This window comes from Oncorhynchus masou, chromosome 23, assembly GCF_036934945.1.
Source record: "Oncorhynchus masou masou isolate Uvic2021 chromosome 23, UVic_Omas_1.1, whole genome shotgun sequence".
Classification (NCBI taxonomy): domain Eukaryota; kingdom Metazoa; phylum Chordata; class Actinopteri; order Salmoniformes; family Salmonidae; genus Oncorhynchus; species Oncorhynchus masou.
The window spans coordinates 42976501-42994615 of NC_088234.1; the positions used below are offsets into that span (position 1 = coordinate 42976501).

The 18115-nt window shown below is 41.0% G+C and overlaps 1 protein-coding gene and 1 long non-coding RNA gene across 2 annotated transcripts in view; one reads left to right on the forward strand and one right to left on the reverse strand.

Annotated features, from left to right (window-relative positions):
* The window catches only part of LOC135510870 (adhesion G protein-coupled receptor A3-like), a 270757-nt gene extending 269822 nt beyond the window's left edge, over positions 1-935 (reverse strand). The window contains exon 1 of the mRNA XM_064932169.1: positions 241-935. Coding sequence (XP_064788241.1) covers positions 241-530 — 290 coding nt within the window. The 5' untranslated portion in view covers positions 531-935. The remainder of the gene's footprint in view (positions 1-240) is intronic.
* On the forward strand, positions 384-17577 carry LOC135510871 (uncharacterized). The gene is made up of 3 exons (XR_010451172.1): positions 384-439; positions 929-1074; positions 17192-17577. It is a non-coding gene; the product is annotated as an uncharacterized LOC135510871 (long non-coding RNA).
* Positions 17578-18115: the final 538 nt, after the last annotated feature.

Sequence of the window (18115 nt, forward strand, 5' to 3'; positions counted from 1 at the left end):
CTATCAATAGTATAATAATACTCTTAGCAAAGGACTTTATATATTTTTTTACAATATGTAGAATCTATGAGAATAGAAAGGTTCAGAACTTTTGAGAAATATCACACAGCACAGTTGAAAAATGTATATAGTATGTATAAGCTGGAAGTAGAAGCCTAATGCCCCTGCATTTGGTACACACAACGTTTTAACAACCTTTGTTCAACTACTGTTTTGTTGGTTGTTTGATGTCATACTCACAGGGAAACTGTTTTGTTGGGTAAGAAACTGGGTTGTAGAGTGTCCAGTAATTCCACATCATCACACACCACTTTCACCCGGAACGTTTGCCTGCCCAACTTCTTGGACCTCTCGGAAGAGCAATGACAGCTGTCAATGAAGAGGTTCCGGCAGTTTCCGTTCGTCAGGCATGTCCTCCACAACCCGACAACAACGCAAAGTAAGTTCAGCAGTTTCATTGTGAACCGAGACTTTAATTGAATTATCTTCCAAGTTATCTCTTCCCAGTAAATAAAGCAAGTGTAGACCATTTCAAATAGGCTTCTTCTTGGTGAATGGTTACCTACCGATCAGTTATTTGCACGTTTGACAGTTATTTATGTATTCAAATAAGTATGCTCTTTGACTACTCTGAAAACACCTGTTATGTGTTCATACTGTACATAATAACGAAACGATTTGCTTTGTAGGACTATTCTTTCACCGCGCAGTATCATTATTATTTCTGATACTGTTTCACATTTACAGAAACGTGTTCCATCGGTAGGCCACCTAAGCGTTACTAGATAAAAGTTAGCAAATTTGTTACCACTATCCTCTGTCTTCGCCGTCGGCAAGAACAAGATCTTCTTTCAATAATGTGTCTATTGTCACTTTTGTCATTGTACTCCTACAAAGTTATCCATTGTCATAAATCCGTTATCAACAGGTTGCCACATATATCCCCATCCACGTGTGCCGCGCAAGGCGCTTTTCCATCCACGTCTTGCTCCTTCAACCATGGGACTTGTTGCAATTATTCAGTGCATGGAAGTTGAAAAGTCCCTCCTCCTCCAAGGCAAGGGGCGTGAGTTGGTAATGTTATTACAACGATAAACCATATGAATCCATATAAATGTAACAATACACAAGTTGACTTTAACCTGTTCTAAACAACAAAACATTTAATTTTATTTATTCATGATTTTAAGGACCACCATGAACATAACATTATGCCAACCCAAGAAATACATTTTCTAAAAATAGAATTACTAGTAATTCTACGCCAACCTACATCAATCTACATCAACCCTTTATCAAGTGGTTCTGAAACGGAATGGTGCAGGGATTCAGCCTCAGACACATCTAAGATCAGATGACCACTAGATAAGGATCACTGAAGGACACCTGGACACACACCCAGTGTATAGCCTACAATATGATATCCATGTGTTCCTGGCTCCTGGATACAAACTCAATGCCATGCTGAGAGAGATGTCAGATAATTGCTCACTTATTGAGGACATAATGCATCAGCACGGTCACACCTTGGCAACTAAGAAAATGCATCTTGTCCATCGATAATACATTTGATCTCTTGGCAACCAAATAAAAATACCCCAGGAAAAAAACACTACATTGAAATCTCAGGGACAGTAGCAATCTATGACTGAACATAACATTGTGCCTCAGAGAAAGCTAAAGCAGTAGCATGCTCATGATTGAAGACCTCCCGTCGAGTTGATAGGCAACAATTAGCTAACATAGGAAACTGAGAAACACCTAAATCGACAATGCAGAGGCCATGTTTTTATACACTTATTAGAGATCAGTAATGTGGGAACATTGACCTACAGGCGACAATAGACCTCTTCACCAAAAAGTACAGAACATAAAGGAAATATATACATTCATGGTACAACTTTACACTAAAACAGTAGATATACAATATGATATGGTGGCTCTCACAGCAGGACCACATTTCTAGTGTGTGTAAGTGTAAGTTGTTCAGTACTGTTGTCTACAGACAAAGAGTGCAGCAGTGATATCAATCATTTCCCATGCATGCCTGTAGTCAGAGCCCTTGGAGACAAAAGCCCAGACAGCTGGTTGGGCTCCTGAGCTTGGGCGAGGTGCTTCCCCTGTGTGTGCACTCTGCTCCACGCCAAATTCCTCTCTCATTATCCGTATTGTCTCCAACACAGCTAGACTAGGAGCACAAAGGAGGATTTCAAACCGCTCCCTGACCCTTCTGAGCAGCCTGTGTTTCTCGTTCATCTCCCTGACAGGCAAACATGGAGTGTCTCCTATAGGAGTACACAGTCACAGGGAAGAACAGATTCCCTGTTCCTCCCTGTTTTTACAGAGGGAAAGTAAAAGCCATATTTACTCCCATATTGTGGTGCCGGCCCTTTGACTGCCACTCACACTTGTTTGCACTGATGTATATTTACCCTGCTCAAGAAAGTACGGAGGCAAATCTCACCGCCAGCTGACCTTGGGATATGTGTAGGAAAATAAGTTGAGCTGATATCATCATTTGGCATGACACATCCTTAAATCGGTGTTCACTGGGCTACTTGCATTGCCTTATTGGAAAACAGAGCCCTCACAGTCTCGCTGTTCTTTGTATTCGTCTAGCGCCATGTTGTTATAGCTTATGTTATTGAAGTATCATTTTGATCAGCCAAGCATAACCTTTACAGCATATTGGAAATTGTTTACAGGCCTTATAATGATTATATTCCAGCTGCTACCTTTAGCCTTCTGTACACAACCACCCACTGGACACATCATGTCATTATAATGTGGAAATGTGGGTAATATTTGTAGGAGACTTAATAGATGAGATTTCAACCTCTATTCACCCACTCAAAAAGTCAGCCTGGGGTTTGTTCAGTTCCCAATGTGTTATCAGTAGGCTTTCAACCATCTAAAAGCACAACAAAGTTCAAAAGAGGAATACCATGTCAGATATTTTGTATTTATACAACAACTAAATGTGTTATCACTATGCTTCATCTAATAGCACAACCAAATGACCTAGGTTGCAGTTGAGATTACATTAAAATCACATGTGATCAAAGCTGTTCTAGATTCTGCACAGGTTATTATGGCAATTGTGAAGATTTCCACAGACCTGCAACCAATTTCTATGATTACATAATAAGACATTTATAGTTACAGTCGGCTGACCTCAAACTGTGGCCATGGATATGTTAATCATTGTAATGTTGAATAAATACTTTGTTAATAGGCTATTTACTGTATTGCAAAAGTGATATTCAATTGTGTTTGGCTGTCAACGCAATGGAGACGTTAATTCAGCATATCAATTAATAATTTATAGACATACTGGAATTAAAGCCAGACTAAGTCAGTGGCACAGATGGAACTGTCCAAGCAGAAGATACATCTCCTTCAAATGTTGATATTGGGTTGCGTTGACAACCAAACACAATTCAATATCAAGTTTGTCTTCAAATTAATCATTTATATGTTGGATTCACATCTCCATCTCAACCAAAAATCTAAGTTAAAGAACAGGACTAAATTAAATCAAACGTTAATTGCACTTTAAATACAATTTGATTTAGTCCTATTCTTCAACTTAGATTTTGGTTGAGATGGAGACGTGAATCCAACATGTTAATGATGAACTTGACGATTACATTAGAAATCAACCAACGCTTGATACCCTGTATTGTCTATTTTCAGTTGAACCCTGGTTTGAATTGAAACAAAAGATGTTGATGACTTTGCAAATGCTATTAGGCCTAAATAGTCTCATTGATGATATATGATATATAATGTATGGTTGCATTTCATTTGCTCTGGTGAACCTATCCTTGGGAATGACTTTGAATGCAGCAGGGACTATATTTAGTTATTAAGAGATTCCCCAATTGTTATTCTCACGATAGCACATTGGTACTAGTCAGTGACAAATATCAAAGCTATGCAGGGTTGGGTTTGGTTTGGTTAAAACCATGGATGTAAGACTAAATGGATAGCTATAGATAGATCAAGTCTCCAGTAGGAGGTGCTGTCCAGCCTATAGTTTTTTTATTCTGAACATTGAAGAACTGATGTTTCAAAAGTACAAATACAAGACCACGAAATTGTAGCTGGTCCCATCAGATAACATTGCACACGTTAGTTCTATGCTAACCTCAACAGGTGGTACTGATTATATTCTGGTACTTCTTCATGTTAAAATAGGTCAATCCTGGCCACTAGAGGGATATTTTAAACCTACAAATTCAAGGTTTACTTGTTCTGTTGATCTGTAACAAAATGTCATGTGATCAAAATTGCACTGACACATCCTTGAATAGGCTACTAGCTACTACTAACGTTGGACAACAGTTTTCACGTTTTCGCATACTGTATATGACAAGATCCCACATTTTTATTTATTAGTTTCACACACAAAGGGAAATAAATAATCTGCTTTTATGGGAAACATAAAAATGAGGTCCTTACAACATGTAAGTTTATCATATATAAAAAATAAAATAAATAAGAAAAGCCTTATGGATTGTCAAATAGCAGTCATGTCACTATCGCTTCTCGGTGGCACACACTGCTGAAGCTGTTGACTTTCACAGGAGGTTGGTGGAACCTTAATTGGGGAGGATTGACTCGTGGTAATGGCTAGAGCGGAATGAGTGGACTGGTATTAAATACAACAAACCCATGGTTTCCATGTATTTGATGCCATTCTATTTGCTGGAATACACTGTCGGTAACTGGAATACACTGTCGGTAACTGGAATACACTGTCGGTAACTGGAATACACTGTTGTTATACGTCGATCCAGAGCATCCCAAATGTACTCAATGGGTGACATGTCTGGTGAGTATGCAGGCCATAGAAGAACTGAGAGGAATTTTATATTTTCCTAGCCACCGTGCTTCTACACCTGTATTGCTTGCTGTTTGGGGTTTTAGGCTGGGTTTCTGTACAGCACTTTGATATATCAGCTGATGTAAGAAGGCCTATATAAATACATTTGATTTATACAGACTTGTAAACTAATCATCAAGCCCTCAATGAGTTGAATCAGGTGAGTTTGTCCAGGCCAACAATACAATTGTGTGCTAGGATACGTCTAGGCTACTACATTTCAAACAATGTCAATAGAATGCTCACTGTGCATCCTTTGCAAATGGGGTCATGCATGGTTGATCCAATCTAATTCACATAGGATGTCGATGTGGTCTGAATGGTCCAGACATACAGTGGCAAGAAAAAGTATGAACATTTTGGAATTACCTGGATTTCTGTATACATTGGTCATCAAATTTGATCAAATATAGACAAACATAGTATGCTTCAACTAATAACACACTAATTATAGTATTTTTCTTGTCTATATTGAATACATAATTTAAACATTCACTGTGTAGGTTGGAAAAAGTATGTGAGCCCCTAGGCTAATGACTTCTCCAAAAGCTAACTGGAGTCAGGAGTCAGCTAACCTGGAGTCCAATCAATTGGACGAGATTGGAGATGTTGGTTAGAGCTGCCTTACCCTGTAAAAAACACTCACAAAATATGAGTTTGCTATTCACAAGAAACATTGCCTGATGTGAACCATGCCTTTGAATAAAGAGATCCCAGAAGACCATAGATTAAGAATTGTTGACTTGCATAAAGCTGGAAAGTGTTACAAAAGTATCTCTAAAAACCTTGAGGTTCATCAGTCCAGTGTAGGACAAATTGTCTATAAATTGAGAAAGTTCAGCACTGTTGCTACTCTCCCTAGGAGTGGCCATCCTGCAAAGATGACTGCAAGAGCACAGCGCAGAATGCTCAATGAGGTTAGAGTGTCAGCTAAAGACTTACAGACATCTCTGGAACATGCTAAGATCTCTGTTGATGAGTATACGATACGTAAAACACTAAACAAGAATGGTGTTCATGGGAGGACACCACGGAAGAAGCCACTGCTGTCCAAAAAACCCATTGCTGCACGTCTGAAGTTTGCAAAAGTGCACTTGGATGTTCCACAGTGCTACTGGCAAAATATTCTGTGGACAGATGAAACTACAGATTAACTACAGATGAAACTACTGTTTGAACTACAGATGAAACTACTGTTGGAAGGAACACACAACACCATGTGTGGAGAAAAAAAGGCACAGCACACCAACATCAAAACCTCATCCCAACTGTAAAGTATGGTGGAGGGAGCATCAGGGTTTGGGGCTGCTTTGCTGCCTCAGGGCCTGGAAAGCTTGCTATTATTGACAGAAAAATGAATTCCCAAGTTGATCAAAACTTTTTGCAGGAGAATGTTAGGCTATCTGTACGCCAATTGAAGCTCAACAGAAGTTAGGTAATGCAACAGGACAAAACACATAAGTAAATCAACAACAGAATGGCTTCAACAGAAGAAAATAAGCCTTCTGTAGTGGCCCAGTCAGAGTCCTAACCTCAACCCGATTTGAGATGCTGTGGTATGACATCAAGAGAGCAGTTTACGCCAAACATCCCAAGAATATTGCTGAACTGAAACCGTTTTGTAAAGAGGAATGGTCCCAAATTCCTCTTGCCTGATTCACACTACAGAAAAAGTTTTTTGAGGTTATTGCTGCCAAAGGAGGGTCAACCAATTATTAAATCCAAGGGTTCACATACTTTTTGCACCCTGCATTGTGAATGTTTACATGGTGTGTTCAATAAAGACATTAAAACATATAATTGTCTGTGTGTGATTAGTTTAAGCAGACTGTGATTGTCTATTGTTGTGACCTAGATGAAGATCAGATCAAATTTTATGACCAATTTATGCAGAAATCTAGGTATTTCCAAAGGGTTCACATAATTTATCTTGCCACTGTACATCAGTTAAGGCTCATACAATATATTTCACAGCTATTCTCTTATTGAATTAAACTCTGACATTGTTCTATTTGCCTCAGTGGAGTGACATAAACTTATTGTGCCCAAGTTCCCAAAAGTGTTTGGCAATTAGCGTGTATTCGGCGAGCTGACAAAACGACCCAAAAGCTTAGGTTAGGCTAATGCCAAATACAAATAATTAAAGAAAAAACTAAATGTAGCCTATAGATATGAATTGCACAAGAATGATACATTTATGGATTTTTAATGCATTGTTTTCTCTTTATTCAACCTTCCCGCAACCCACCCGCACCTCATTCACACAATATTTCATGACCCTCAACCTGCCCACGTACTATACTAGTGTGCTGTACAGTATAAAGATTTTAAATGATACTGCATTTTTGGCATCTCATGTAGGCAATGCACATGGACAGTATCTCAGGGAATGTATTGATAAAATAAGAAAGGGCACAAGGCACCTGTTACAAATATGTTTGCAACACAAATGTGACTGGCACACAAATGTGAGTGGGCAGGCCTTATGTATAAGGCACGGAATGCTCAAAGTCACTGCCACATTAGAAAAGATCACAGAGTAACCCGAAGTGAAGAACCGATGATGTGAGGATTTCAATCTTTCACATGTTCAGCACAATTAATCTGTCTAATCTGCATATTGTATGCTACTAATCTGCATATTTAGAACTAGAAGACATTAATGTTTAACCTCGCCCAGGGTCAAATCAAATCAAATCAAATTTTATTTGTCACATACACATGGTTAGCAGATGTTAATGCGAGTGTAGAGAAATGCTTGTGCTTCTAGTTCCGACAATGCAGTAATAACCAACAAGTAATCTAACTAACAATTCCTAAACTACTGTCTTATACACAGTGTAAGGGGATAAAGAATATGTACATAAGGATATATGAATGAGTGATGGTACAGAGCAGCATAGGCAAGATACAGTAGATGGTATCGAGTACAGTATATACATATGAGATGAGTATGTAAACAAAGTGGCATAGTTAAAGTGGCTAGTGATACATGTATTACATAAGGATGCAGTCGATGATATAGAGTACAGTATATACGTATGCATATGAGATGAATAATGTAGGGTAAGTAACATTATATAAGGTAGCGTTGTTTAAAGTGGATAGTGATATATTTACATCATTTCCCATCAATTCCCATTATTAAAGTGGCTGGAGTTGAGTCAGTGTCAGTGTGTTGGCAGCAGCCACTCAATGTTAGTGGTGGCTGTTTAACAGTCTGATGGCCTTGAGATAGAAGCTGTTTTTCAGTCTCTCGGTCCCAGCTTTGATGCACCTGTACTGACCTCGCCTTCTGGATGATAGCGGGGTGAACAGGCAGTGGCTCGGGTGGTTGATGTCCTTGATGATCTTTATGGCCTTCCTGTAACATCGGGTGGTGTAGGTGTCCTGGAGGGCAGGTAGTTTGCCCCCGGTGATGCGTTGTGCAGACCTCACTACCCTCTGGAGAGCCTTACGGTTGAGGGCGGAGCAGTTGCCGTACCAGGCGGTGATACAGCCCGCCAGGATGCTCTCGATTGTGCATCTGTAGAAGTTTGTGAGTGCTTTTGGTGACAAGCCAAATTTTTTCAGCCTCCTGAGGTTGAAGAGGCGCTGCTGCGCCTTCTTCACGATGCTGTCTGTGTGAGTGGACCAATTCAGTTTGTCTGTGATGTGTATGCCGAGGAACTTAAAACTTGCTACTCTCTCCACTACTGTTCCATCGATGTGGATAGGGGGTGTTCCCTCTGCTGTTTCCTGAAGTCCACAATCATCTCCTTAGTTTTGTTGACGTTGAGTGTGAGGTTATTTTCCTGACACCACACTCCGAGGGCCCTCACCTCCTCCCTGTAGGCCGTCTCGTCGTTGTTGGTAATCAAGCCTACCACTGTTGTGTCGTCCGCAAACTTGATGATTGAGTTGGAGGCGTGCGTGGCCACGCAGTCGTGGGTGAACAGGGAGTACAGGAGAGGGCTCAGAACGCACCCTTGTGGGGCCCCAGTGTTGAGGATCAGCGGGGAGGAGATGTTGTTACCTACCCTCACCACCTGGGGGCGGCCCGTCAGGAAGTCCAGTACCCAGTTGCACAGGGCGGTGTCGAGACCCAGGGTCTCGAGCTTGATGACGAGCTTGGAGGGTACTATGGTGTTGAATGCCGAGCTGTAGTCGATGAACAGCATTCTCACATAGGTATTCCTCTTGTCCAGATGGGTTCATGCATGCAATTCATGCATATTACGGAATGGTGATCCCAAAATACCCAGACAGTACCTACTTTAATGCCATGGGTAGAAGACCTAAGGTCTATAGTCTTCAAGACTAGTTCTGGACTAAAAAGCAGATTGTGCGGAACTAGGCATAGTCTGTGTACGGGACCCATGGTGTCAAGAGCAAACAGAGGACAAAACCAGAGTTGCTTTCAAACATCCAGCATGTCAAGTGATCTGGCCTGTGTGAGCTGGCCTGCTGATATACTCACCACGTACCCACAGTGTTCCAGTGGCAGGGCGGAACCGGCCGATCCACTAACCACCACTGACCACCAGCCACCTGATTACTGCTTAACCCTCACGGAAGGTTTGGTCCGGGCATAATGTTAAAAACAGAGACCATAAGATACCTAAATTACTTATTTTTAGGTAATTTTATGAAGTTGTTTGCCTAGTAAAGGGGTAAGCTAGGCATTTGTTTGAAAAAATCTATTTCACAAGGTTATATGATTGTTGCATCACACAATTTGTATGAGGAAACGATCAGTTTGTTCATTAGGTGTCCTATGTAGTATGATCTGTATAGGTGTTTGATACAGAATCACACACCATACTACTATAGAGCCCCACAGTGGAGGTGTCATAATACCCATAAAGCGTAGCCGTCAAACAGGGAAATGGTTCCAATGGTTCTTCCACCCCTCATTTTTACCATAGGGGATTTTATAAACACTTAAAATAAGGGATTTGTTTTGTGTACGCTTACCCCAGCGTGACGTTAGGGTAACCATGTAAATCTCTCTGGGACAAGGGGACTTTAGTCAATATATTCGGCTCTATTTACTCTCAGATTTGAAAATGCTACTTAGAGTCAAAGTAGACATCATGCAAAACTACAAATCCCTGCAAGCTACTGCACATTATCTCTAGCTGACACCTTTGCTAACAGGTATTGTGTCAATTTAAAACTTGCACAAGACCGTTAACACAATTGCCCATTTACAGAAATGTTGCCAATGGATTAATTACTACATTTAGATAGTTAATCCAAAGATTTTTAGCCTCATCCAGATCATCATGGCGTTTGTAGTTCTTTATTATAGCCACATTAACAGCAGTTAGCTTTCATTTTTGGGATGTAAATACAGGGAAATATATTGGTAAAAGTCACCTTGTCCTAGAGAGATTTACGCGGTTATCCAAACGTCACACCAGGGTAAGTCTCCATGAAACACAGCCATTATTTCAAGTGTTTCTAAAGTCTCCTATGTGGAAAAACTATTGGGACCATTTCCCTGTTTGACCGCTAGGTTTTATTGGTATTATGACTGTGGTATTCTATACACTAGCACCAATAGAACAGCATGGCTTATGATGAAGGCTTTGCTGGCTGTCAGTCCTTCCTTCAATCTGTTGACTAGTATACAGTAGTTACTACTTATTAGCCTGAAGACATGATAGACCTTCACTGACTAATATTTGTGCAGAATTTGCTTGTCATTTTGAACTTCCTAAAATGATTTTGCCTTCAATATCAACTCCTCTCTGGTGATTAAAAAGTGTCAGAATAAATGTTAACAAAGATCATTGTTGGCAGTTATCGTCATAAGCACTCAGTTGAATGTAAATAGCATTTTCTGTGATTCTCCAACATCAGCAATAATTCTGATTATAATAAGAAACTATTTTTGCTCAAAATTCCTCTTGGCTGATGTTGTCTTTGCCTGTTGTGTGTTGTTTGATATAGTGTAGCAGTGACAGGACTCTCAGGAGAAAGGGAATCCATATCCCAGCGCTGTGAGTGTAGCAGCAGTCAACCTCATAAGTATTCCGATCCCTTGCAGTAATCCGGCTTGCGTGAGCAGGAACCCAATGAGGAGATGAAGTCCCATGAGAGGGGGTGGGGGGTGGGGGGGTAGAGAGTGTTTCTCTGCTGTCCTTTACATGTCCTCTGTCTGAGTTATCACAGAGGTATGTCTTCCCCAGTCTCCCTGTCTCAGTATGCCTCCAAACATGAGGCCCCAGTCCCAGACAGACAGAAAGTCATACACACGCACAGCAGTCTCCAGTCACCCATGTGGCCTATGACAGCAAGATGGGAATGAATCCACAATAGTGTGGGGGATGCCAAAATAATTCATAATCGCAACAGCAACTCAAACACTTTCTTCATTCACAGTCGGCAATAATGGTGATTCATTTAAACTACTAGTCCCTGTTTATATACTGTACTAAAAAGGCAAATGGATGGGTAACATATTAAAACAAGCTAACTATTGAATGTTCTATTTAAAACCAATTTAAACAAAGACATATTGTCCAAGGAGGTGAATCAAAAAAATCCCCTGAGGTTGTTTGCTGTGTGAACTTTGACCCTGATGGCAACAAAGCTAGAATGGCATGCCATGCGAAGGCTTCAACTTTGTACAGTATATCTTCTCTACCCATCTCTGCCGAATAATTGGTGCCTGTTCTCTGTAGTGAGATGGGTCATCATGAAGTCAGCCTAGAGCTCTCCCACTCTCCACTGCAGAGATTTCACGCCATGCTATCCGACTGTCGGTAAAGCTCTCTACCCTTACATGTGCTTTCTCTATTAAAAGAACCCGCTTTAGCTCTTTTAGAAGAGAAGAGATGTCTTCATCGTAACAGCAGAGTAGAGGAGCTTGAGTCTAGCCTCCTGGGGATGTGTGCAAACAGGCCGTTCATACTGCCGCTCTGCTCTCATGCCCTGTAAAGAGAGTATTTTTGTTCAATCTTTAATTCAACGGGGCTCCACTAGTCCTTTACATGCTTCTCTTCCTCCTAGCTTTCAAGGGTGGCAACATCAATATACATTTTATCATTTGTATTAAAGGGCGACTGCACTTCCTGATTTGGCCTGGTTTTTCATCATTGCTCATCATTAGAAATGCTAGTGGCTGAAGGTTAAAGAGTGTTGTCTTGGAGGTGTGGTTTGACGTGGGTGTTTCTTGTGTGTGTCTTTGCCAATCAATAACAACAAAGGCCAGTAGTGAGTACAGCGAGGTAAGCTAAGCTAGCTTTGCAATGGAAAGAACAACGTTTTGAAGTTGAGGACTTCTCTCCTTCTGACTGACTCGCCATCTCAGGATGGTCAGCTAATTCAGTTCTATGTGTAGGCGAATGTAAGTCTGCACTGACAGCAGCTAGTTAGCATTGCTTGGTAATAGCTGCATCTGGCTATCCTTTCTGGCTGATATTTCTCTGTCAAATCAGTTATGGCAAGATAGCAAGAGCCAGTGTCTAGACTGTGTTTCATAAGACATTTGTTTTACAACACATTGCTACAAAAGTAACTTGCAAATTAGTTTCAACGTTTCATAAGGTCATGTAAATACATGTTACATATTACAGTGGAAACGGTATCAAACTGCAAGTTGAATGCCCAGTCTTGAGTCCGTGTATTTACTGTTGGCTTCCATGACTTTCACTCTCTACCTCCCTCTGTGATATAGAAGCTGGGTCTGATATAGGTGCCGAAGTCGGGCTCCTTCATGACCAGTATCTGTGACGAGAGGGGCCTGGAGCTGATCTATGCTGCCATGCCTATCAGCTTTTAAAATTTAGTTATCTGTCTGATACATGGGGCTGTGTATTCTTCAGGTATGTCAGAGAACTCCTGTCTTATATGGGACACCATACAGAAAGGTATAATATTTGCACATTTTTACATTAGCAGAACGCTGTTTCTACAGTATTTTGTAAAGAATGGTGTATTGTTACACCTACAACTTATCAAAACACTTTGTTCAGAATATCATATTATTCTGTAGGCTACTGATTGATGAGTGGTATGAGAAGAGTGCCATCCTCCGGAATCTCACATCTGCCAGTAGTTATTGAACTCTGCCTGCTGGACCCATGGGTTGAGGCAAACTGTCATATCCAGATGGAGTGTCATGCACTCCACCCCTCCAGCCACCTGACTCCACCTGTCCATAACCTGTAATACATTACATAGATGGAAGGGACTTCATCACCCACACTCGAGACTTAAAGACACAACCTGGTCTCAGAGCATTTCATATTATTCTGTACGTAAATCCGAGAGACTCCATTTAGTATCATGTTACGTTTCGTATGGAATGTATTAATTTGTGGATGTCCATCATGCATTTCGTATGATGATACGAATTACAATTCGTATGATATGTTACTAATTTGCAAACCCTATAATAAGTTAGAATTTGCAAAACGTACAATGTTATACGCCCACCCATCCACCCTTCTTTCGTTTTTGCCTAAAGTAACCTTCTGTCTTATGTAACCATAACTTAACATATCATACAAATTCTGGCTTTCCAGATGTACTTTTCCTATGCTACGTCTAGTCTATGAGACCAGGTTGCCCCCTACACACTGCAATACATATTTTTCTTGCGCCAACCTGTCACTTAATCATTTGTACTTGTTTGCTATTTTATATAGTGACATAGAACAAAAACAGAGGGGCTAAAGTTTGAACAGATGAGGGCTATGCCCCCTTTAACCCCCTTGTGGATCCAGGCCGGAGTTAAGGTTAGAATTAGGAGTTAGGTTAAAGGGTTAACGTTAGGTGAAGGGTTAGCTAACATGCTAAGTAAGTAGCTAACAAGTAGTAAGCAGATGCAAAGTTGCTAATGATCCAAAATGCTAAAGTTGTCCATGATAAGATTTCCAACACGCAATCTTTGGGTTGTTAGACCTTAGCGTTAAACAGCCACTCATCTACCCAGACCAACAGGTGTCATACCAACAGTAACATATCATACTAATTTGAGTGTCCCAGATTTACGAAGGCCAGTTTAATGTAACCTAACATAAAATAGCATATCATACTAAATATTTTAGTAAAATATAATACATCTTTCTCTGAGACCAGGCTGATAATTCATACACAACCCTCCAGTAAGTCATGAATAACTCACCTTTTTACACTGTAGTAAATTTGGACACTAAAATTAATGCTTAGGACTCATATCAATGCCACATAGTCCATTTAAAACCAGAGAAGTTGGTTCTAAAGGTCAGTTGACCTTCATAAAGGATGCATGTGAGGAAATCAAGAAATCGTATGACTTACAGCACACCACATGAACCTCTATAGAGAACTCTACAGAAGGCTTGATCTAGCATGGATCAAGAGGACTAAAGCCGTGTTGGGCTCTGGTGGTGACATGCTCTCTGTCATCTAATGGAATGATGAGCCGGTTGCCTGTTCCCCACCTCCCTCTTGTGTCATCCTGCTTATGTTTCCACACGCCCATAACCTCCCATCCAATCCAAACCAGAGTTCTGAGCTCAGAGCTCTCTAATTGTTCCAAACCACCGATTTGGCTCATGTGGCGGCATCCCCAGATTTCCCACAGAATCTTCTGCCGTGCTGCCACAGTAAATCCTGTGAGGATGCAGCGGGTAGCAGGCTGTGGGCATGGAAAGGGGGTCAATGCCATCAGAAACCATGACCTCAAAACCTGAGGGTCACAAATCCCAGATCTAAGAGGCAGACAGCCTTGAGAATCTGAGCAGCTGTGCGTGTAAACTCAAATGCTAATTTCAGAACTAACATTTATGAACAACGGTGTTATGCTATACCACTCCTCAGACATGCTCTGGCTAAATGGAAAAAAAGAAAGACTCTCCCTTCACCCCTAGTTAGCCTGCGGCTGTGGCTGTTGGGGCTCCCTGTGTGTGCGGTGGTGGTGAGGGGGAGAGCAGGGGCCCCAGCTGGTATTACAGAGCAGGGTCACCTCCAGCTGAGAGAGGCATGCTTGCTAGTTGGTTTGGATCACCCTGCATTGCCCGGGGGCGGTACTCTAAGCCAGTGCTTCCCAAACTGTGGGGCGCACATTAATTAACATTAGGCATGGCAAAAATGTATTGAACTCTGCCTGCTTTTTTGCAAGAAAATGAGCTTTAAAACTGCAACATGTTCTCTGCACCCTATGACAATGTGTAGAATTGCATGAAATAAGCTTTAAACCTGCAACTTTTGCAGGGATTTTCCCCAATGGTGAAAGTGGGGCCTGAGTGAAAACGTTTGGAACCCCTGCTTTAAGCAGGTTAGAGTGCTTCATAATATACAGTGGGAGGACCACCAGTACAGTGCAATTGAAGAGTTGTGTTCCAAAGCACTATATCCACCAATGTTTCACATTTGTGTCTGGATCTCTCAAGTGAGGTGTAAGAAGGATGTTCCTAATTCATAGGAGAGATGTTTATTTTTTTATCAAAAGGTTTTACTTTTAAACTTTCATGTGCCTTTAATAACAAACTTAGGGTAGGGTATCTTTTTAAATTACAAGCCTAGTTTATTTCTCATGGAGAAACAAAGGATTCTTCCTGGTTAGCCTTAATTGGCTGAGATAATGAAGGTGCTGGTCATGCCGAGAGATGAGTCCTGATTGGTCTGCCATGCAACAGTCTACCACGGATTTAAAAAATATATATAAATACAATAGACATCCCTGGTAGTGAGCGTTTCACCTTTGCCAAGATAATCCATCCACCTAACAAGTGTGGCATATAAAGAAGCAGATTACCTAGTGCTGGGGACAATAAAATGCCACTCTAAAATGTGCAGTTTTGTCACACAACACAATGCCACCGATGTCTCAAGTTTAGAGGAAGCGTGCAATTGGCATGCTGACTGCAGAAATGTCCATCAGAGCTTTTTCCAGAGAATTTAATGTTTGTTTCTCCACCAACATCATTTTAAAAAATTTGGCAGTATGTCGAACCGGCCTCACAACCGCAGACCATGTGTAACCTGCCCAGGACATCCGGCTTCTTCACCTGCGGGATAGTCTGAGACCAGCCACCCGGACAGCTGATGAAACTTTGGGTTTGCACAACCAAATAATTTCTGTACAAACTGTCAGAAAGCGTCTTAGGGAAGCTCATCTGCGTGCTCATTGTCTTCACCAGGGTCTTCACCTGACAGCAGTTTGGGATTGTAACAGACTTCAGTGGGGAAATGCTCATCTTCGATGGCTTCTGGCACGCTGGAGAAGTGTGCGCTTCACGGATGAATCCTAGTTTCAACTGTACCGGGCAGATGGCAGACAGCATGTATGGCATCGTGTGGGTGAGCGGTTTGCTCATGTCAACGTTGCTAACAGAGTTCCCCATGGTAGTGGTGGGGTTATGGTATGGACAGGCATAAGCTACGGACAACGAACACAATTGCATTTTATCTATGTCAATTTAAATGCACAGAGATACTGTGGCGAGATCCTGAGGCCCATTGTCGTACTGTACCATTCATCCACCGCCATCACCTCATGTTTCAGAATGATAATGCACAGCCCCATGTCGCAGGGATCTATATACAATTCCTGAAAGAAAAATGTTCCAGTTCTTCTATGGCCTGCATTCTCACCAGATATGTCACCCATTGAGTATGCTTGGGATAATCTAGTTCTACGTGTACGACAGTGTGTTCCACAGGCCACAATCAACAGCCTAATCAACTCTATGTGAAAGAGATGTGTCACGCTGCATGAGGCAAATGGCTGTCACACCAGATACTGACTGGTTTTCTGATCTATATTCAGAGTCATATGAAATCCATAGATTAGGGCCTAATGAATTTATTTAAATTGACTGATTTCCTTATATGAACTGTAACTCAGTAAAATCTTTAAAATTGTTTCATGTTGCATTAATATTTTTATTCAATGTAGTTGCTTGGTATATAACGGCAGCTTACGTTATAAATTGTATCTCAGCCACTTTTCCCCTCATGTTGGTTAAGTGTGCCTTGAATTCTAAATATATCATTGACAGCAAAGCATCACCACACCTCCTCCTCCATGCTTCACGGTGGGAACCACACTTGCAGAGATAATCCGTTCACCTACTCTGCGTTTCACAAAGACATGGCGGTTGGAACTAAAAATCTAAAATTTGGACTCATCAGACCCAAGGACAGATTTCCACTTGGCCCAAGCAAGTCTATTCTTTGGTGTGGGGGTGCTTTGCTGGTGACACTGTCTGTGATTTATTTAGAATTCAAGGCACACTTAACCAACATGGCTACCACAGTATTCTGCAGCAATACGCCATCCCATCTGGTTTGGGCTTAGTGGGACTATCATTTGTTTTTCAACAGGACAATAACCCAAAACTCACCTCCAGGCTGTGTAAGGGATATTTGACCAATAATGATGTGATGGAGTGCTGCATCAGATGACCTGGCCTCCACAATCACTCAACCTCAACCAATTTGAGATGTTTTGGGATGAGTTGGACCGCAGTGAAGGAAAAGCAGCCAACAAGTGCTCAGCATATGTGTGGGAACTCCTTCAAGACTGATGGAAAACCATTCCGCATGAAGCTGGTTGAGAGAATGCCAAAAGTATGCAAAGTTGTCATCAAGACAAAGGGAGGCTTCTTTGAAAAATATCAAATATATTTGGACTTGTTTAACACTTTTCTGGTTACTACATGATTCAATAGGTGTTATTTCATAGTTTTGATGTCTTCACTATTATTCTACAATGTAGAATATAGTGAAAATAAAGACAACCCCTTGAATGAGTAGGTGTGTCCAAACTTTTGACTTGCACTGTATATGGTATATATTTTATGGCATTAGTTATACTGTTTTAGATGTTGATTATTGCACTGTTGTACATGTCTGTTGTTGAACAACCCCATGCCATGATTAGATAGTGAAAAAATGACACCAATCTCTTTCATAAGCTTATATAACAACATTTTTGAAAATGGACATATAGTGTTTTGAATGAAACTCTTCATATCAGGACTTACACCCACCAGTATGATGGCCAACACACCAGGACCCGTTAGGGTTTTCCATTCGTTATGACTCTCACTTTAGTCCCTTGGGAAAATATTCTACTGAAGTGGTCAACTGGAAATATGCTACATGTAAATGTTCCTACTCAACTGCTTTATTTTATAGGCAACTTTGATGGAAAATTGCTATATAGCTATAACACATGAGTAAATGGGGAATTTATTAACATTATTACACAATTGACAAGGAAAAATATCTTTCAGTCCCTCTGCT